Raw genomic sequence first — 22,491 nt, forward strand, 5'->3', positions numbered from 1 at the left:
TGCTGAATCCTACAAACAAGCCCATGAATTTCAATTCACGCTGATGCGCAGTAACTTAACTCCATTTGCTGCAGAGCAGCTCTTCCAAGACAGCCTTTATTCCAGAGGAGCTGATGGCAAAAAGAGGCTTGGATAACATTTCTTTCGTCTCTACCCTCCTATATGCTACCAAAAAAGAGAGAGCTATCACTGTGGCCTGGGACATTTTGTCTTTTCTTACGCCCTGATTGTTTGCACATCTATTAATTCAACGTTAACAGTCTTTATCTGTTCCAGAGCTCTCCATAAGGGATAAAGCCACCCTTTGTGTCTGAACGCAGAAGGAATTGAAATTACCCAGGGTTTCCTCCTTGCACATCGGCACTGCCCGTCAGTCAAACAGCAACAAGAAACTTGTGCCTGTTTGCAGTGGCAGCCCAGCAAGCAGGGAAATGCACAATGCAAAGCTCAAAGGAAGCAATGATTTCTTGCTTAAAATAATAAACACCCAACACACTTTTGAGAGAATTATGAACTGGAGCATCAGTCTATAGGAATAAAACCAGGGTAGTACAAACTCATCACCAGACCTTCCTCCTTTATGTCAAATCCAGTTGAAGCTGTTAGAAGTGGCATCTCCTTGGAGCCTTTGCTGAACCTGTCATCATGACTCCAGCAGAGCTGTCCGAGCTGTGGCTGTCATTGCCACCGGCACTCAGCTCCACGGCCAGCCCCAGGGGTGGGCTGCTGCACGATGCTGACAGCTGAGCCCAGCAGCACCAGCTGCACCATGTGTGCCTGTGGGACCTCTGCTTTTTGCTTGGCCTAGTGAGCATCAGGGTTTATTTCCTGTGCTGAGAGATCCTACTCTACCTAACTCTCCTCTCTGATCTTCCAAGCCCAACGCAGCGTACCCCCTGTGATGGCACAGGTCAGTGCAGGCCTTTGGTGCCTTGCCAGCATGGGAGAATGAAGAGGATGGAGCACATTCACTCAATGCCAGACACTCTGAGCCCAGCCTCCCACAGGCATGCAAGGCTGGAAGTTCTTAAACATGCATTTCAAGAGGAAGACAGGAAGAGCAGGGTGTGCAAGGACACAAAGCACAGCTCAGCAGAGATGTGCTCCTCTGCAAGAGTCCACATGCTGGACATGCTGGAGAACTGAGCTCTCTGAGAGCTGCTGCTCCTCATCCCAAGAGAGCACACACTGGGTAAGCATTCTGCTCCAAGCCTCTCTCCTGCAGTGCATCAGCCAGGGCTCCCAAGCACCAGCTCTGGTGTGGTTTGAGATGTTATTTATGGCAGTAACATCCAAACCACAACCAGGCACTTGGTAACGTGACTCTGCGACCTGAGGTAAATAAATGAGACGTGCTGCTATTAATTCTGTAATTACACGTGCATCTAGGCATTCATTCTGCAAAGGTCAGCTGTCTTTGTTCATAAATGTTAGTGGAGATGTGGCAAACAACTCAAATGGTGAAGCAGTCGGACAGTTTACATTCCAGAGGTATCCTCTCGCACACGCAAGGCAGGCACAAAACACAGAAACAGTACCATGCTGATAAAGTTGTTTCCTTTGGAAAATGAGCAAAACATGCCCATAAAGAAAATCAACTATTCTAATACTCCATAGTGTCAGACTGAACTATTCGAACCGCAGAGCCAAACACAGGCTGTACATTCAATGCTATGATGCACACAGAGGTTTCAATAAAGGCATGCTATACATAAGACAACTTTGCATTTTAATATTGCACTTGCTCTGCACAGTACATGGAGACATCATTATTCTTAGATACACTCAGCTGTGATAGCTACAAACCAGCAACACGTGGCTTCTATATTATTCAATACTGCAACCCCAGCTAAAGAACAATGTTCCTCCTGAAAATTATGTCACTTTTTAATTACAGTTCTACCCTGGTGCCCTCACCAAGAGCTCCACTCCCCTCCTGCCAGCAGTAGTGTCTGTAACCATCCCTAACACACACGCAATCATATTCTGTTCTTTTCACTTTCTGAAAAGGCATAAGACCACAGACACGAGAAAAATCTAACCACACAACATGCCAAGTTACTCTGGCAGTAATCACCATTGCACTCTACTACCCACATTTTCCCTGGGAATCAGCAAAAAGAGGAAACGCTGTTGGTGTTACTTGCAGCGGTTCCTGCTCACTCAGTGCCAACCACCAAAGCCACCTGCAAGCTGCTGCACAGCAGGACAGCAGCAGCAGGGTTAGCGGGGCACACAGCTGCGCTGGAGCAAGACAAGGTGGGAGGAACAACCCACCAGTGCTGCTATCTAGGTCTGATGCTTCCCTCCACATTCTTCCCCCTAAGAAATAGTATCAAAACGAACACAAGTGATAACAGCAAACAAGGCGGAAACAAGAATCAGTAATGTGTTTAATCTCATTAACCACAGATAACAGCAGCTCCAAGAGGAACACCTGAGTGCCCTCTTGGCTGACTTCCCCTCCCATGAATTCAGAAGGGCCATCCATGCATGCAAAGTCTGGCAGTGCACCAGGACAGGTCTTCCACAGATAGCCCTGTTCTTCCTCTTCTTTATTTAACATCCTTTAATACTCCTTTTCTCCACACCCACACTTGGGCTTTCCCTCACACCACCTATCAGGCCAAGCAGCATCTCTCTTCTGTCATGCCATTTGCCTCTAGTATTCCTAAATCATCTATATTTAAATCAGATGATCTCTAGGGTCTCCTCCAACCCAAGTCATTCTATGATTCTGAGACAGAATTCTGAGCAGATTCTCTGCTGCTTCCAACTGTTGCCATTTATGTTTCCATGCTCACATTTGTTGCTGGCATTTTCAGGCAAATATCCACATCTAAGTCATAACTCAGTGGTTGATGGTTTAGATGTGCATGAGGTAAGAAGATCCCTGGAACTGCTTATTGTGCCAAGCACAGATACAACAGAATGCATGGCTGAATGGAAACAAAACCAGCATCATTCAGCAGAGGCTACAAATGCAAAGGAAGCCATTAAGAGAGAGAGGAAAGTACATTCCTGAATCTATATTCTAAAGCTGAACAACCTTTTACATAGGAAAGATACAAACTGGGGGGAGGGGGTGATCAACAGATGGACTCAACATAAGCATTGGTGCAGTAAAGCTGTTCCTGATGTTGCAGTTCTGTACTCAGCCCTGCACAGGTCACTGCTCCCAGCTTCCCCAAGCACACAGGTTCACGTCCCCAAGCTCCAGAGCATAGTGAACATCTCTTGGTTTTGCTGCCCATTTCATTTCTGCCTTTAGCCAACTTGCCTCCCTGCATTAGGATGTGTGACAGATGGGAGCAGAGGTCTCTTGCCCTAAGAATCCATGACCCACTTCTTTTTCAGACGTTACAGGAAAACCGCTCTACATTCCCTGTGTTCAGATACAGGAAAGCAGTCAGACACCACAAAGACAGAACAGAACAGCCTAAATCGAGCAGGTTTGGGTTGGGTTTATTTTGTTGTTTGCTTGTTTTTTCCCCCAAATTCAAGGGCATTTCCTTCATATTTCTGAACAGGTGTGTTCCCCATGTCTGCCCATGTCTGGGGAACTCATGACTACACACAAAAATAGTGCCCAAGAATATTTGGGAACCTAACAGGTGCCTCAGTTATAGTGGCATCACATGGGTCAGAAAAATTGAGATCTGGCAAAAACATTGCTGAAGAAAAACCACCCCAGGAATTTCCACTCTTGTCATTTTTCAGAGCTGGAAGATTCATTCCTTCCCTTCTCCTCAGGCATCATCTGCAGGATACCTGCTCAGGGCACGATGTGGCTCATTTCCACAAGCTGGTGTGCCTGAATGAGAGAAGTCTGGGCTTCAGAAAGGGCTGGAGGGGCAGGGAGAAAGCTGGGAGAGAAGGGACTCTGCAGGTCTTTCTGGCCTAAAGTCGCCTACTCAATTCTAAGTAACATCAGTATATGGAAGCAGCCACCCCAGGGAAGCACAGATGGCTTTTGAGGCAATGAGAATCAGGAAAATGCATCCCCACCAAGTCTGTGCTAGCAGGGAAGCAGGCTGCATGGCCCCCAGCAGGGCTGGCCAACACTTGGCTGGAGACAGCAGCACAGGGGAAGGTGCTCAGCCACGATGCTCTTCCCAACATGGAGACAGATCTGCAGGTGCAAACAGGAAAGGATGGGAAATTTGCAGATCTGGGACATCATACAGCGCTCCAGAAGAACTGGATGATACCTGTCACGTATGTAGGATTTTGTCCAAGACCTGTCAGGTGCTGCTAATCTCAACTCTCCTGTGTTAATCCTATCACCAGAAGTGCTCCTGTGTTCATTCACATATGGCCACACGACACTTTCCAAACCATTCCACTTGTAATACCTTAAGAAATCAGCACTTGGCTTCTCTTTGTCACCTGAGGTGTCACAAGATAAAGGAATGGCATAATTCAAACCTTAACACACCAAAATCTTCCTCCCATAAAAACCCTTATTGATGGGCTCAGTATTGTTCAAGAGAGACCCAAGCTCACCCCCATGTTAACAAGACCAATTGAACATTAAGAAGCATACAGGCTCATATCTGAACTAAGCACTTATTTATAGAAGCTAAACTAAACCAAAAGCAGCAGAACCACAAATCCCCATTGTTTTGCAAGGCATACGGCGGCTTTGCTCCCTGGTAGGTACACCCACCCAGTTGTCTTCAATACCTTGCAGAAGGGATCAAAAGCAACAAATATCTGTCAGAGGCCAAGGAGAGAAACACAACTGAATCCCAGGAGCCAGCAGTGCTCCCTGGCACTTTGGAGATGAACTTTGAGCTTCCACTCAGCAGAAATGCTGCTCTATCTAAAGGGCACAGATTTCTCGATTATAAATACTCTAGAGCACTGTGGATTCTTGCAGCACTGCTCAGCCCAGATTTCACTTAGGCCGTGCAAGATATCATCTCTTCTGACTACACAAACCTTCCAAAGAACCATACAACCACAACCAACCAAACAACCCGCACGCAGCCCGTAGCTACATTCTTCTGCCCACCTTTGCCAATCCCCACGCTGTCAGCCTGTAAATAAGCACAGTTATTAGATTCCCTTGTGACTGGAACCTATTGCATTCAGCGTATTTTCCACACTGCATCTGAAGCCCAGACATCCTGTCTTTAAGTACCGTCACGCAGCCCTACCAGTACACACAACACAAAGCAGAGCCCATTGCCAGCCCTGCCCTGTCCCCCCCCCTACTCCAGCCCATGTCGAGCTGATGCTGTGCAGCCCTCACTGCCTCTCCCACAACTCCCTAACATGGGCTCCTCTCGCTGCTCGCAGCACATGAACTCTGCGAGTTCTAGATACTTGCAGAGCCATTAATATTCTTCCGCATAGCTGAGCTGTCAAAACCACACCACTAAAAATTACAAGGGAGCAAACAGCCTGTGTAGCTTAATTTTTCCCCAGGATGACTTGCAGCATTTGTTGTAACCACCGCCGATGCCCAGCAGCACCAGTACCAAAGTGCAGGTGATGCACAGCCTGAGGATCCAATGTGGTCCAGGAAACGAGGTAACCTCTGCTAAACAAAATGAGGAAAGGGAATGAAAGCTGAATTCTCCCCTTTGCACATTCCTCTTGCCACCAGGAGACCTGACACAGGGATCCCCCCCTCCTCTCCCACATCTGTCACAGACATCTTCAGGTACAAGACCTCTGTGGATGTCACTTCCCTCGTGCTTTATCACGGCACAAACTGTTTGAAAAGCTCAAACACAGACAGGAGAGGCTGCAGTAAATCGTGATAACACTGGCTCTGTGCATACAGCATAACTCAGTAATTTCATTCTTTCATTGTTTCTTTACATTGCTTTCTCTCTGAACCATTTAACACTCCACCAATAAAAATGTAATAAATAAGAAGTGGCGGATAGACTAATGGTTCTTTGTCACCTCGTTCTTGATATCCACAGACCTCTGTGATGCTTAAAAGCCAAATACCATTTGACTCGTCGTTTTAGATATTTTAACATTAATGAATTCTAGGATTAAGGCTGCTTGAGTAACCTGAATTGCTCCCTTTGCAGCACGCATTAAGTACAGTGCTGTTCCTTCCTCTTCAGCTCCATCCAACCTGAACCCAACTGCAGTGTAGACAGGAGTGCAGAGCGATGGGATCTGCTTGCTGCAGCCTCCCCCACCTTCTCTCCACCTCACATAGGAAATGGAAGGTGCAGTGGGAGAGGCTGGAGCTTGTAAAGGCAAAGAAGGGTCTTGCAGGTACCACAGCTGAATGCTACTCTCAAAATACGGATACTCTCAAAATATAGTCTCTCCTCCTGCCCCTTTCTGACACCCCATGCAATGCTCAGGCAGCCAGCTGAGCCAAGCGGCTGTCCTGCTTTACCCTGTCAAAACACAAACAAAAACCCAACATTAAGCCACCCCTGACTCAGATCTCCTACAACCCAGAGGGTACTTCCACGCCTAGAAGTGCATCCCAGTCCTCTATTCCTCACATGCAAAAGAGGAGCAATATACACACATCTTAAAGCAAAGCTGAAAATAACACAGACCCAGGCACTGCACTGAAAGCACCACAGTACATACCAAGGAGGAAATGAGAAAACTGTTTTCAGAGTAGGACTTGAATAACCTGAAACAAAGAAGCTGTGGCCCCAGCAACCCAGTCATTCTGCCTGTGCACCAAAACAGGCTGACATGGGGCAAAAAACACCACAAGCAAGAGGGCCAGAGCACACACAGAATGGATGCTGACATTCACATCAGGCAAACTGTTTTTCTTATCACTGGGAACAGTTGAACGATTTCTGCCAAAACAACTCCTGCCCAGGAAACACCAACTTTCAGGGCTGGCCAAGTACCAAAATGAGAGCAGGCAAGTAGACCAAGGCCATGGCACCAGTGCATGGGCTGGGACCCTGTGGGCAGGTATGTGTGCTGTCACAGCCCACCTCCGCCTCATTCCAGCCCCTGCTAAGAGAGCTCCGCACTGATCCGACGAGATCATCACTTTTCCAAGTTCTATTTTTTCCCTTTTGCACAGGACTTATGACATTAGTCACAGTCCTGATGCTTTCACTGCAATAAACACTTCTCTTAACAGATAGTTTGTGTGAGCAAGGACAATGACTGTTGGCTATTTTTGCTCTGTTCTACAATTAACTCTGCGAGCGCCTGAGAAGCTGATGACATCAGAAGAGTAATCACTATTTTAACTGAGATGCCTTTTCCCAGTGCTGTCTTCAAGTCACATATATCTAGCTTTCATCACTGCTCACCCTCGTGAGCATCCATCATGCAGAATGAACTCCTCTTGGAACAACTCATAGTGGATGCTTCCCCATTCCCTTCCATCCACACTCCCTCTCACTGCTGAATTCTACAGGGTGCAGGTGGTGCTCACATCCACACATGAAATGGCTGCAACATGGGCATTATTCTGTAGTGAATCAGATGAACCCTGATGCACAAGATATAGCTGAAGGTCTCCAAGTGCAGCTGCATGGAAGGTTCTGATATGCTGCTACACTGCCATTAATTCATCCCAAAAGGAATAATCCTGTATTCAAGTATTAGCCTGTGTTGTCCTCAGTATTTTGTTCCTGCTTATTCCTCCCACCTCCCTCCTGAGAGGCGCATGTTGTCACCTTCCTGATGAGCTCAGGGCATCATACCCATTACTTTCCTCTGCTATTGTGTTGTCCCTTTTGTTTCTACGTGAAGATCACTTGCAAAGATGGAGGAATCAAGATGACACAATGCCCAGCATCTTCTATCATTTGCTATAACTTTTGTTCAAATTCAAGCCCATTTATTCTAGTGAGACTGGGGGTAGTCTTCCAAGATAGAAAATCACCCTTCCAGATCTAAATGGTTAACAGAAAGGATCTCTAGGTCTGCTGACACCTGCTCAACTCAATGGTGAAAGACAGATCCTGACTAATTTTAATCATTACATCACACAGCTTTATGGTACTACATTGCTTTCCAAAAACAAGATGTAAACCTCCTATCACTCAGATTTGGGCTAATAATAAGGCAATCAATAACTTCAGTTCATTTTCCTGACCACTCACCTCCTCCAACAGAGTAAAAACTCAAACAAGTCACTGTGGTCCGTGGTGACACTGAGGGACACAGCTGGTGGACATGGAGGTGATGGGTTGACGGTCAGACTACATGATCTCAGCGGACTTTTCCAACCCTAATGGGTCTGTGATCACTACGTTCTGCTGAGTCAAAGCCTCGTGCATCCAATTTTTTCTGCTCACACACAGGGCAGATTTAAGAGACATTATAAACTGGCGCAGATATGCAGGAAAATGTAAATGTTGGGATTGGAACGCATACCTCAGGGGTCTGATGTAGCATTACAGAAACCTGGGCTACTGCAGGGTCACCAGGAGTGCAGAAGGGTTGCACTGAATGGCAGCAGCAGCACACCATCTATTTCAGGTCTTTTTCCTATACCCAGGATTTACATTATGCACACAAGCCTGACTACCTCCTGGAAACAGCGGTGCTGACTGACTGCTATTTTCACAGCCAGCGGGAAAACAAATATAAGGTCAAAACTGAATTCCTAATTCAAGCCAAACATGGTCAGACTTTCCAGGAAAAAGGCAGAAAGGCATTTCTGAGTGACTCAGCCAACAAGCTGGACTTTGTTGTACATGTGTGCTTTCTAACCAGCCTCCCGTGGGCCACAGTTCCTAGTAATTCATGCTTATTTGGTCCCTTTTTCATTAGGGATATAAACGTTGGCCCTTTTATTTCAGAAAAGAGAAGGCTGGCAAATCTTACACCACAGCTCACATATGGCTAGTTAAAAAAACAAACAGAACCTCTAAGAACTGACTGGGGAACAACTGTAGAAGGAGAACAGAACAGAGCAGGGACACATTTCTACAGAGCACTAATAATACACTTCTACCTGGCCTCAGGAAAAGTCCAGTTGGACATATTCATTTTGAATGCATTTTGACTTCTTTCTTTAATGTACATCTCACTAAATGACAAATTCATACTGAACCCCCCCAGATTTAGTAGTCTGGGAAAAGATTAACGATAGATTTAATCACAATTCACCAGCGCAGTTTTTATTTACTGACTGCTAAATGGATCCGAGAGAAGAAAAATGGAAGAGCTGCAGAGAAATGCCTCACAGATTATTAAAAATTACATGAAGGGAAAGTAATGAAATAGAAGTTTTGGGGTAGAAGGGAAAATTGACATTTACTGACATTTAGCAGTTAAAATGTAATCCTTCCAGAAAATGAATAGCAGAAGGTGGGGGCAGCAGAAAAGGGAATCAACCCCTGCCCTGGTTATGCAAGAGAGAAAGAAGTTAATAAGCATGGCATAAACTGAATGAAAGAACAAAACCAGGAGTGCTTGCAGGTGAAGCTCTCCCAAGCACAGAGCAGGATGACAGAAGTCCCCCAGATAGTGATTTCAGCCAGGCTTTGGGTTAGGATATATTCCCTACAAAGCAAGCTGGAAGTTACAAACCATTACTGACAACATCATATTGAACTGGAAAAGACATCATTGCTCCTAATTCTGCAGCAGCAGCTATTAGCAACCAATCCACTGCAATACAAAGCTCAGAATTTGCAAAGGACTCTATTTATTTATTTAGTTTAACTTGCGAAGTGTTTCCCTATTTTTTTTTTTGAAAGCAAAGAGAAAAAGAAAACCCCTGCGGGTTTTGTAACAGAGACTACAGCCACCCTGAGCAAACATACCATGAAATGCAAAACATCGGCATGGACTTCTATATGATCACGCAGCAAAATGTACACAGCACTATTAGAAAGGTAGTGCCTCCTTGGAACCATTCACCAGTTGAAATGGTGGGAGCTCTACCCTGCCGAACTCGTACAGAACTGATGTTCTAAGGAGTTTTGAAGCACTTCACGCTTCAGAGAAATGAGGAACCTTTGGGTAATAAGAACTAATCATTAAACAGAACCTTAATTCATATTAATAATATATTAGCAGTGCTCATCTCAACCAAAGAAAATAAGCATTTAATACCCTTGTGCAGATAAAGAAGGGAATAATGACACGCGGTTGTCTACTGGTAATCCCCTGCACAGTAGGGAACCAAGTTGAAATGGAACACATTGCTGTTATTCATTTTCTAATACGAAATGGTGCAGTACCGCTCTGTGATGCAGGCGGTGTGCCTTGCACATGTAAGAAGCCAAGGAGAAGCAGAGATATTCACAATGCCGTACTGCAACCCAGTCTGTTCCTACTCCAACTTGCTGAAAGGCAGGGCAGGAGACCAGTTTGAGATGACAGAGCATCTTTAAGAGAGATGAAGCAATCCCGTTTGGAACACACAAGACCTGCATTGGAAAATGGTTGTTCAGCACTCACTACAAAGTCAGCGTGGTGAATGGGCTCAGATGTTCCAGTTTGGAAGGGTTCATAAACACAAATACACAGAGAATGCAAACTTCTTTCATGACCCTTGATGATTAGGAAAGATGGGAAAGACAACATGAAAGAAAACATGTTCAGCAGCAGCACGGATATTTTTCCTATCCATCCCTTAGAAGATTTCTGAAGTCTGTGCTCACATCAGCTCCACTCGTGCTCCAAACTCAAACCAATCTCCTTCTCCAAAATTGCTCCCCCATGAAACACACTCCTTTGCTTGTAGGATGCAGGCAGAAACTTGCAACAGAAGTAGCCCTACAGCTATTAGCTCATATCACTGAAGTCAAGACAGTCAGAGAGACACCAATAACCAACTGGGGATATTTTGATCTAAGCAGGAAGGAATTATTGCTGTGTTGGCCCAACACTTGTGAGAACTTTCTCCATATTTCCCCTGAGATTTGGCTTTTGTGCAAAGACAACACGGCAATCATTCACCCTCCCTCACACCTCCCCAACAACAATTCAGACAGCAGAGAAGTGGGAAAGTCTCACAATTAATTGCTCTTGTATGAAGCCTTTTATCAATAACACGTATTGCTGTTTTCTCCTCTCCCCTCCTGAGGCAAGGAGTCTGTTTCTGCAGCTCCTCAGTGCAGTGCCCCATTTTTCAGTGGTAACAGGCATTCAGCCCCATCTCAAGTCAAGGCAGCCACACTCACCTTCCAAACAGAGGCGTGCCTGCAACATGAGGCTCTGCGGTGTGACTGGAGCCAGCAGTCACTCTCACCTCCCTCTGCCTTCTGGATACCTCCCATCACTGCATTTCAGAATCAGCAAAAAGTCATCCTGGAGCTGGGAGACTGCAGGAAAATTCCACTGATACCGATCCACCAGAACTGAGACCGCTTCCAAATCAACTGCCCTTTCTCCACTCACACCACTCTCACTTATCAGTCTGCTTCCCTCTCCTTTGGTGCTGGCTGGCCAACCCTGACAGCTCCCATAGAACACCCAATTCCAGCAGCCAGGGCACTAAGGCCTGAACAGAACCCACAGATTCTGTCCTTTGTAAGAATGGCTGCACCACAAACTTCGACAGAGACATATTTGCTACATAGAGCAACAGAAATGAACAGCAAGAACACAGCCAGCTCCCAAAGTGGGTTGCAGTTCTTTTCCAAATGCAGCTACAAAGTTTAGTCTATAAAAGCCATTAATAGGAATCCAAAAATTGAATTAAAATCATATCAGTGCTTGGAAACACGATTTCATTGTGTATTTGAGCCAGCTTAAAGCATTGAGTTCCTCTTTCTTTGAAGTTTCAGCTTCTGGTTAAATGGAATGAACTGCTGTCAGCAGCTGCTTTTCACTGTAATTTCTATTAAAAGTGAAAATAAGCAATAGGAAATGTCTGAAAAAATTCCAGCAGCATTAAACTGTTTGCATTTCCACAGGCCAAGCCTGAGAGAAGTGCTCTCCAGCCCTGACCTTCACAAGAGGGGGAAAAAAAAGACTGGAATACGAATAGGCAGTGTGAAAAACCTCTTGCACTTTATGTTTACACCCTAGTTTAGACAAGAACAACTTGTCCAGGAAGACACACCTTACATGAAACTATTATGCAAGTGAAAGGCGCTACCCAGGGCTGAGAGCAAGGCTCCACCTCCCTGGGTTTGGTCTGGAGGATTCCATACACCTACTGCAGTAACGCAGGGCAAGCAGTGAGATGCCTCCTGGAGATAGAAGCTGCAAAGAACCACAGCACATTTGGGACCTCCCAGCCCCAACCCTGCCATGGGCTGGCTGCCCTGGACCCCTTCATGGCCTGGGGCATCTCCAAGGATGGCACCACAGCTCTGGGCAGCACTGCCAGCACCTCACTGCCCCCTAACATCTCCCCTCCTTTAGTATAGACTACTTCCCCTTGTCTTATCACTATCAGCAGTAAGAGGTCACTCAACTGTTTATAAGCTCCCTTCCAGTACTGGAAGGTTGCAGTGAAGTCTCCCTGGAGCTTTCTCTTCTCCATGCTGACCCACCCCAGCTCCCTCAGCCTGTCCTTGCAGGGGAGGTGCTCCAGCCCACTGTGCATCCTCACAACACAATTTCCCAAGTGCAACAGGAATGCCCCCATCCCAAGGGGTGGGTGCCTCAGAAGGCCCCAGACTGGAGCTGACCTTTTGGCTTCCCATCGCTGGGCAATGCAGAAGGATGAGCAGAAGGAAGCTCCCAGGCACAGAGTGGCCATTGGTCCCTCCTGCTGTCCCGTGTCAGCCTTGGGCTGAATGTGGAGAGCAGAGCTGAGCACGAGGCCTCTGCTCCACGCAGCCACAAAGGGGACGTTGTGCTGCAGCATGGCAGCAGCAGTGCCCTCTGCCTGGAGCAGGGACATCCCTGGTGGCAGCGGCCCTGTTGCTGTGGCAACCAGACTGCTTGTCACAAAGCCACATTGAGGAGAAGCCACATACAGAGATGGAATCAGGCCCTGAAGGAAATTCATTCTTAACAACAGGATGCTTGATTTTTCACCAAGGAGGGACGGTATTCCTCACCGCTGGAACCAGCAGCAAGGAGGATGCTGGCAGTGCTGAGCGCCAGGCTTCAGAACGCCGTGCATGGGCTGGGAAGACTCCATCCCCAAAACACACGGCCGATTTGGTCCTAAAGCCTCGGGGAGTGCTGCACAGCACAGACTGAACCGCTCTCCTCTGAAAACAAAACCAAGCTCAATCCAACCCCCAGCAGAGCAGAAACCGGCCACGCTTACAAACCCCTGCACCCTGCTGACTCACACCTCGGCAAACTGCTCGCCCCAGCCAAAATTTCACCACACAGAAAGCTCCCTGCACGAACAGCATGAGTCACCCCACGGCCCGACACTTCCACTTCACCTATTGCAGAAAAGCTGTTCAAAAAACAAAACCAAAACAACCCCAAAACAACAACAAACAAAAGGGGTTTTCGGAGCTCCCAGCACAGCCCACAAATCTGCCCTCAGCCCTGAGGCTGTCATGATCAGCAGCAGCCTCAAGAGAAAACCACCCTGGGAAAAGGCCCGTGGAGAAGAGCCAGAGCTGGAACAGCAAGATTTAAGGCCTGTGAACGTTGCGACTTGAATAAGACTGGCTCCTCAGCCTGACAGCCTGAAATCACTCAGCAAAGATGGCCCGCTCAGGATGGCTTCTTTCATTTCTTTTTTAAGCAATTCAGCAAGCCAACACTTCTGGGGAGAAACTTCATTGTACAAGGTTTTATTATTTGCCTTTCCTCTTAAAACAGGTCAGGAAAACTTCAGCACAAAACACCACGCATTACAAGGACTAAGGAGCAAGGAGCCTGTGCATGATTTATATGCGGAGTAAGACTTCTCTCCCCCTTCGCCCCCGAGGCATTAAAAAGCCAGAGCATTGCAGCTTAATCTCATTTAGGGAGCTTTGAATCATCTTAAATACTTAGGAAGTCTGTGCAAAATACCACAATCCACGCAATTTCTTACGCCCTGCTCCAGACAGCCCAGACCGCCAGCTCTCACTGGCAGCAATGGGGAGTTCTCACGGTTTCCAAGTGAGTAACTGGGTTGTTCCTTCCACGCTGCCATTCCCTTCCCATGCATGACACCTTCTTACGGTACAGGAGCCACAGAGCACACGGCTCAGACAACCCTGCTGCAGTGGTGCTATTGGAATGTTACCCACGATCCTAAAATCCAACGTTGTAAAGAGATATTCAATGTGGAAAACTCCTTAAGGAGGAAATGTGTGTATCATACAAGAAACAGGAACGTCTCCAGAGTCAAGCAAATAGTACCCACACAGGCATTTGGGGATGCAACATGTTGTATATGATCCTGAAATTAAATAAACAATCCTTTTTTTCTCCTTTCTAAACCATCACCTACGGTGAAGAAGAGACCAAAGATCAGCCTTCACATCCAAAAGACTCCTTGAAGAAGTTCCTCAGTTTCACGCTGGCTCCTGTTCCCAATGACAAGACTTCTTCCTTCCCCATGCCGCCCGTGACTTTAACACAGCATGAAGATATTCTCTTTTTCCTGCTGAGCTGTAGCTGACAGCAGGCTACCACAAGTAGCTCACTGGCAGACAGGGCTGCTCTTACACAGGGTGCTAGCACATATGGAGAAAAACACACCAAGGGAAAAGATGTGCGTGAACCATGACATTCAGGTGAGGTTTCGGTCCTTTATTAGGGAAGATACTGATGGCATTACCGTAAGTAAAGGAGGCAGAAGTGGACTTGACTGGTAGCTGAACTTTACAATTCTTCCCTCCCTTGCAATAAAGCTAATTTGCAAAATCCAGTTACCTATGATGAGGCCCCTAGCTGGCATGAATGAGCAAGGTTTTCTTTCAGTTCAGTGGAACAGAAGGATTTAGACTCTACAGGGAAGAGACAAAGAGAGCAGGCACTGAGCTCCATGATGATCACTGCCTGATCACCACATGCACACTCTGCCTTCCAGCACCTTCTTCCCAGCAGAAATAAGGCACATACTGACAGACCTCAGAGATTTGGGGTGAAAGCAAGAAACACACCTGGACCTGCCAGGGCTTTGCTGCTACACAAGTCAGGGTACAACCTGTGCCAGCTTGCTAGTCAATGGGAAGACAGCACTGCCTGTGCAAAATGGTGCCAATGCAATTTGTTTCATGAGATGGTTTAATGGTTTTACAGCATTTACCCTTCAGCTTGAACTTTGTAGGCTTAATGAACTGCTATTGAACCTGGAAGGAATTTACTACATGCGGTTTTAATTCTTTCAGACCAAGCACATCCACATTTTTTAAGAGAAGCATTTGTTGTTTTTCAGATAAGGAGGAAGAGCAGTCAAGAATGGCAGAGTATCATCAGAACCACCTTTTCCATAGGTGGGAACAACCTCCATACAACATAGGATAACAACCACCTTTTCCATAGTCACTAGTCCAGCTGGCACTCTGGAAGGTGCCATTCTGGCCCAAGTGCACACAAAGACTCAGGCCTGAAAGGCTCAAGCCTTGGATGACTCACTGGTTTAAAAACAATTCTTGCAGCAGCAGCAATGACCCACTTTTTAAATCGACTGAATGTTATTTTAGGTATTTTATGCATATTTACGTAATGCCTACCAAGACTGGCACCAAAGGATAAGATTCAAGGCCCAGTCTCATGCTACCCATATTTTAGGTACTCCTCTATACACTGGGGACTGCCATTCAACAAGAACTTTTCTGAACTCATATTCTGCACCATATCTGCCTTTGATCTACCAACACATCGATTCTGGAGTTTATTACTCATACTCAGCTGTGTTACTGACGCTGGATTTACTGTAGCATGAGATAAACCAGTATAAATAGATTTCAGGAAACATGGTAGGTAAGAGGGAACTACAGAAAACATCACTTAGGATGCCGATTTCCTCCTGAAAGGCACCATCACTCCTTCAGAGCAAGAGCTCCCGTGCCCCACACAAAGCCAAACCAATAATTACACTTGATTCTCCTGAATTCCCACCACAGCTGTAGCTTAGAACAGCATTCCTTGTTCTAAAGAGGTCGAAATGGTTCATTCCTGATCTGGGATAACTTTCTCTTCTTCTAAAAATGCAATCTATGGCATCCAAGATGCTTGATAACGTTTCCTGTTCCACAATCAATCATCAGCCTAAAATAACCTCCACTTTCCCCACATGCACTGCCTTCTCAACCACTGCATTCTCTTCCTTGATCACCATCTTATTTGAGGCAATGAGTGGGCTATTTTAGAAGTACCAACTATGACAGTAACTTGCAAAACAAATACTTTGGTTGTGACGTCTCATGTTAGTGAGCAACCCTAGGCTGACTTCAGGGGATACAAGCTGAAAACAGACAATCCAGAAATTAACTTATGCCATGCAGTGCTATTTAACTTAATCAGAAACAGGAAAATTGAGTGAGAGGCAGAAACACAGCCCAAGACTAAATGAAATTAAGGTGATGCAGAACAGCTATCTTCCTCCATAGCAATTCCACTCTGAAAAGCAGACCCACATCCCTCTGCGTAGACCTATGCGTGGTAATGATTCCATGCAGAATTTCTGTTACCAGCTCTTGCCTGAGTACAACATTATGCTAATATTCACGCGGATGGTAGTAGAGACTCCTACTCTATTATCATCATTTGTATCATTCACTAAAAGTTCCTTGAAGCTAAAACACAAAGAGCCTGTTCACTTTTATGTTTGCTTTTTGTTTTGTTTAATGAATGGGCTTCACCTATTTGCCTTCAAAGCAGCCAATCACACATGCTTTAGTAGGCACTCACCAGCACAGGCATTTTCCAAGAGGCAGGAAATTGCTTAGCTCTCTGCTATTTGTCCTAGAGGATAAAACCTACCAGCCAGCAGGTCTGCTCCTACACGCTGTGCCTTAGCCCCAAAGCCTCAGATGACTGTAAGGCAGTCACAGTGTGTGATGTCTATGCTGCATTAAGGAACAAGCCCTTCAACTACAACTGTTACAATGTTATTCTTGAGAGTTCCCTTAGCAAAAAGACCCAAATACTCCCAAAACAAAGTACTTTGTTATCCTGAAGCTCCAAAGATCTTTGTTTTGCAGGCAGTCCTTCCTTTTTCCTCTCCTGAAAAGTAGCAACATCTGTTTACTGAGGCCGAATAGCATGTCAATAATACACAACACGTTTCACATCCTGAACCACCCAACAAACCCTGGAAAGGGCAGATGCAGAACACACCAATGCTGCACAGCACAACAGTCTGTTTCTCCCTTCTTGATCCCAGCTCTGTCAGAGCCCTGACTGCCACCTTTCTTGAAAATAAGGTAGGTCAAATGCATTGAAATTGATAATTGTGTGACTTTGTACAAATAAAGATAAAGAAGTGAGGGAGCAGAACCAGGAAAGAACAAAGTGATGGATGATCTTCATGGGAAGGCAAGTGACCCATGCAGGCAGCCCAGCACTCGGGTCTGCCCCTCTCCCAGAGGGAGGAACAGAACGCTCGGGTTGGGGACAGAAGTAAAGTAGTGGAGGTCACACTGTGTAACAGCACAAGGTAAAGTGAACAAAAAGGAGAAGGCTGGCAAAGAAAAGCCAGAAATAAAGGCGACTGTATTTCACTTGGCTGCTGTTTCTGGATTGGAGATGGAAAGAGACCTGATGTTTTCTACTTGCAAGGAAGAAACGAAAACACAGCTGCCCTCTGGAAGGCCATTCCTGGTCCTGCAGACCCACTGTGTTTATGCTCCTGCCCTTCTGGAGCACAGCATGCTCTGTCTGGAAGCAGTGCTGCTCATCCAAAACGTCCCTGTGCCTGTGATGGTAACCAGCTCGGGTTTTCTGCAGCAGGACAGCAACGTGTGTGGCATTTCAGTCCAGCAGAACAAAGCTGACAACACATCTTAAAAGCGCGTAGCAAATCCCAACACCGAGCAGAGGCAGCTAAGCCATGGAATGCTTCAGGAGCACAACCACAGCCCTGCAGGATCTCTGAGAGGCTGTCCCGAGTTTTCCTGCTCTAAAGTGATTACTGGCATTTTAACTAGCTCTGATTATGGGCACAGATGAAAGCTGTCAGCAGGGACCTCCCATTACAGTGTGTAGATCTGGACTGACACATGGCTCTGGGAAGGAGCGTTTTTGCCTGTTTGAGCCCTTTCCTCTCGAGTACCTCAGTTAAAATTCCTTCCATTGAGTAATTTCTATCCAGACCCCGGCTGCGCTGGCTTTGTTCCCACATGAAAGAAAACCTGCAGGCAGAAAGCAATGCCATCTGCCAAGTCAGAAGCTTCTTTAATGGACAAGCATGGTGTGAAGGGGAACAGACTATCATGCTCCATCTCCAGCAGCACAAACAATGTGATTCTCTTCCCAGGAGCAGGTTCCAGTGAGCTCCTCCTCACACACAGATACCAATGGATGCTGCACAAACAGCCTCCAGGGAATATATAAAAACCTTAAAACAGAAAGTCACTCAGTACATTTCCCCCCCCCCTCCTGCTCAACTTGCAGCCCAGCCTGTCCATCCTCTCCACCTGTGAGATCAGGCTGCAGCAGCCTTCACTTCCCATTCCTGCAGCTGGATGTCAGTGCACCCACTGGCACAAGAAGTAACAAGGCCAGAGCAGCACAGCCCTGCCATCCCTACACACAGCCACACACACAAGTTGCCTCTGAGAAAAACATTTCCCCAAGGTCCCTTTTTAATTGATAATAAGCATTCTGACCAGATGCTGTGCTGTGAAGTCTCACCTGGTGCTGGGGAATGCTATGGCCCTGCCCAGGTTTCACAAGAAACAACAGACAAACTTCTCTGAAAGCCTTCATCCGGGACCAGGAAAGAGATTTTATGTCCTTTCCAATTAACCAAGGAAGGTTTTATCCTTCTTTGTTGGGTAATCTTCTCCTTAGACCATCTTTGGAGATAACGGCAGGTTCTCTCTGGGCTGCTGGCAATTATTACTTAATGGCATATTTCACTTTTTTCCAGCACTTCAGCTCACAACAATGAGAAATACATGTGTGCACGTGGTAAAGTATTATCTGCCATTTAAACTCCCTAGGAAGCTCCCAAGCATCTTAATATTCCTGCCCCTTTTGGAAGGAAAGCATGCAATGTGCACAGCTGGGAGAATGAAGCAAACACGTCACCGCTTCAGTGCAACACTGAGCATGGCTGACAGAGCCCCGCTTTGGCTTTCCATGTACTTTAAAAGTTCTGAAAACAAAACCATAAAAGCAGCCAAGCTCAATGGAAGCTGGGATCAGAGGACCTGCTACAGGTTCCTCCTCCCTGCCCAGCATTGCAGCTTTGCTCCTCCTCTCCCCCTCTCCAGCTCTGAGCACCGAATTAAAGCACTGTACAGAACAGGGATGTATTTCCTCTTTGATTCGAGCTCTGGAACGCTTCCATTTCCATTGGATTGTGTTCCCAAATGGCAACCTTAAAATACCTCCATAAAGCCCTTGAAATACAAATGGTGTACACCAAATAGAAAACCCACTGAACTCTCCTAAAAGAGCAAACCAGCCTCTGTATTAATGTAAAGGCCCGCTATCCTTCAGCGCAGCACAGCGGGTATGGAAGTTATGTTGAAAGCACCTCAATTTCACTCACTTGGTGCAGAGTATTTCAGCAGAAGGATCCGAGTGAAGAATTGCACCTCAGAGCCACAAAGCCCAGGTAGGTGCAAAGCACCAGCACTGCCCATTCTGTTGGCCAGAACTTCCCGTTCCCTCCACGATAAACTCAGGTGAGTCAGTTATGTGCAGAGAACACAAAAGCAGTGATAAAGAAAAATGAGAGCATTGGAAACGCGGCCATTAATCAGCACAATGTGACAAGTTTTTCTAGTTTATTTGCCCAATTTTGGGGTTTTTTTTCTTGGCTACCAGGTATTTCCAGTCTCTGCCACCAGACAGCAAGGACTGTGCCGCACTGCAGCTCTCACCTGACTAAGGCCACATGCAGCCCTTGGCTTCCAGCTGCCACCAGATGTTTATTGAGGCTTAAGAAACAGAAATGCACCCCTCAAGCACCTTAACTAAGCAGGTAACCTGCAGCAAGAGCTCAGCAATGCCACCATGTCGTGGCAGCTTCAGCTGCTTTCAGTCCTGCTGCACAGCACCAACGTGCTTCACACTTGGGCCATTTACTTCTCATTGGGTTTTGAGCCACGTGGTCTAAAATCATCAAGGAAACCTCGAGGTTAGAAGCCAGAAGGCAAGTGAGTTTAGTGTTCCTGAGTTAACGGTCTGTGTACTTGTGTTTATCACTACAAATACTCACTTTCAGTTCACAGCTACTTGCCAGTGCTGGCATTACCTGTGTTCTCCCAGGCAGTGCCCTTCAGGAAACAGATTACAAAGATAAAGAGGAGAATAGAGTGAAGTGGAAGCACCCCTTCCAACACCAAGAGCGATCCTTCCAAAGTCAGGCACCTGTGACATCGAGCAGGGACCTTCAGAAGGCCTTCCAAGGGAAGACAGCCTAAAGACCAACGAGCACCTAAACCCTTCCCAGCTCAGGCCTATTGAATTGCGGAGACCCAAAGCAGCTTCCTTCCCCAGTGTTGCATAACGCATTCATTCCGAATCCAGCACGTTTCCTCACAGCACACACCCAAATGTTCTCCTCCCCGCTTTGTCTCAAACACAAACACGAGGCTTTTGCCACTTGTAACGTTCTCCTCAGTGCTCACGTGGAATATTCTGGGAAAGGCTCACAGCAGACTGCTATCCCACAGGCAACGTGAGCATCCAGGCTGGAATCCCTCACCACGCAGCTCTCCTTATAAAACGTCAGCAGCAGAACAGGAATGTAACATGGTGTTAAGTGAACCCCAGCCTCCAAAGCACCAAGATAAAAGGGAATAGCCCACATACCTTCAGAGCACACTTCCGCCCCGTCTCCTTGTGGAAGCACTCCAGTACTTTGCCGTTGATTCCTAACCCCAGCACCCGCTTGGACAGCTTGTAGTCGTCCGTGACAGAGTGTTTCTTTATCTCTAGCTTGACGTGGGCCGCTCCCCCAGGCACGGGCTTCACGCTGCTCCTGCTCTCCACGTGGCTCTCGGGCTGAGATTCCTGCTCTCCTCCATCGCGTTCCATAGCAGGCGACAACCCGCGCTCACCGCTACGCACGCCAGGCGACCCGTGCGCTCCGTCCTCCGTCGTGCTCAGCCCGCTCACACAGCGCTCGCCATCGAGTCCTGGACACACACGGGGGGTCAGCGCCCACCGCCGGGAGCGAACGGCCCGCCGCCCCCCACGGGGTGACCACCACCGGCAGCGGCGGAGGGGCGCTCGCGGAGCTCTCAGCCCGCACCCAGAACTTTCTGCCCCGCCGCAGCACGCGCTCGTGCCAAACCTCGGACCAAAGTCCTCGGCGGAGCCCCGCGCTCACAGCGTTTGCTGACGCCTCGTTTCGCGCTGAGAACCCCCGGCGGCCTCCCCGCATCCAGCGCCGTGCCGGCAGCCCCCACCTGCGGCCCTCGGCGGGGCGGGGGGAAGGGAGACGCGACGGGAGCCGCGTCCGAGACCTGCCCTCATCCCGCCCCGCGAAGTGACACGGCCCGGGGGTTCGGACCCCGCCGGAGGACGTTACCTGCCCGTGGCGGCGCGGCCCCGGCCGACGCTTCCCGGCGCGGAGTCCCGGAGGGCGGGCGCTGCCTGGGTCCGCCCCGGGCAGGTGCGCACCGCCCCCCGCGCCGAAGGGGGGCCCCGGCCCGACGGGAGCACCGCGGGCGGACAGCGGGGTGCGCGGCCGGCGTCGGCTCGGTACGGGGGTGGGGGTGGGGAACCGGGAGATGGGGGGGATGTGCTTTGTGGAGGTAACCTGAGGCACTCGCGGGATGGGGGGCAGCGGGTGGCGACGGTGCCCGGGAATGTCCCAGAGCGCCCCGCGACGTCACCGGAGCTGATGGAGGACGAAGAAGGTGGAAAAAAAAAAAAAAAAAAAACAACAAAAAAACAAAAATGGGGGGGAAGGGGGACGGAAATAGGAGAAAGAAGCGGCGGGGAGGTGCGGCTGCCGTGACGGCCGCGGGTGGTGCCGCAGCGCGCCCGTGCGGCAGTTGCCCGGAGGAGCGGCCGCAGCAGCGCACGAGGGGGCGGTCGGCGCGGGGCCACCGACGGGGTTGTGACCGGCCCGCAGCGCAGCGCCCTTCCTACGCTCGCGGATGAGCCGTACGGGGCTGGCTGATAAGGCCCGCTGCTGATTGCACGCACCTGAAACTCCGACGAAGCCTTTCCAGCCCCGGCCCAGGGACCAAACAGCCCCACTGTAAGGATGGCCGCAGCTGAAGCAGAGCAAGCAAATACATTCCCTTTCCTCCTTGTGATCATTTTATAGCTTTATAGGCTGTTTGGGCACAAATTGTACCGCTGTGCCAGGCAGAAGCATAGCACTCTGCAATGATAGTTGCCAAGATCACCAAGTCCCACTGTCCATCCCTCCCCCCAGCTCAGGGCCACATCCCCACGCTTCTGGAGCACCTCCATGGACGCTGACTCCCCCAGCTCCCCAGGCAGCTGTGCCAGTGCCCAACTACTCTTTCAGCACAGATGTTCTTCCTAAGATCCAACGGGGACCTCCCCTGCTACAAGGGG

The 22,491-nt window shown here is 48.1% G+C and overlaps 1 protein-coding gene across 1 annotated transcript in view; it reads right to left on the minus strand.

Moving 5' to 3' along the window:
* The window catches only part of MAPKAPK3 (MAPK activated protein kinase 3), a 39,190-nt gene extending 17,627 nt beyond the window's left edge, over window positions 1-21,563 (minus strand). Inside the window, exons 1-2 of the mRNA XM_072347015.1 lie at window positions 21,488-21,563; window positions 20,767-21,092 (exon numbers count right to left, since the gene is read on the minus strand). Coding sequence (XP_072203116.1) covers window positions 20,767-20,991 — 225 coding nt within the window. The 5' untranslated portion in view covers window positions 20,992-21,092; window positions 21,488-21,563. The remainder of the gene's footprint in view (window positions 1-20,766; window positions 21,093-21,487) is intronic.
* Between the last annotated feature and the right edge of the window lie 928 nt (window positions 21,564-22,491).

The sequence above is a fragment of the Excalfactoria chinensis genome, chromosome 12 (assembly GCF_039878825.1).
Source record: "Excalfactoria chinensis isolate bCotChi1 chromosome 12, bCotChi1.hap2, whole genome shotgun sequence".
NCBI lineage: Eukaryota > Metazoa > Chordata > Aves > Galliformes > Phasianidae > Excalfactoria > Excalfactoria chinensis.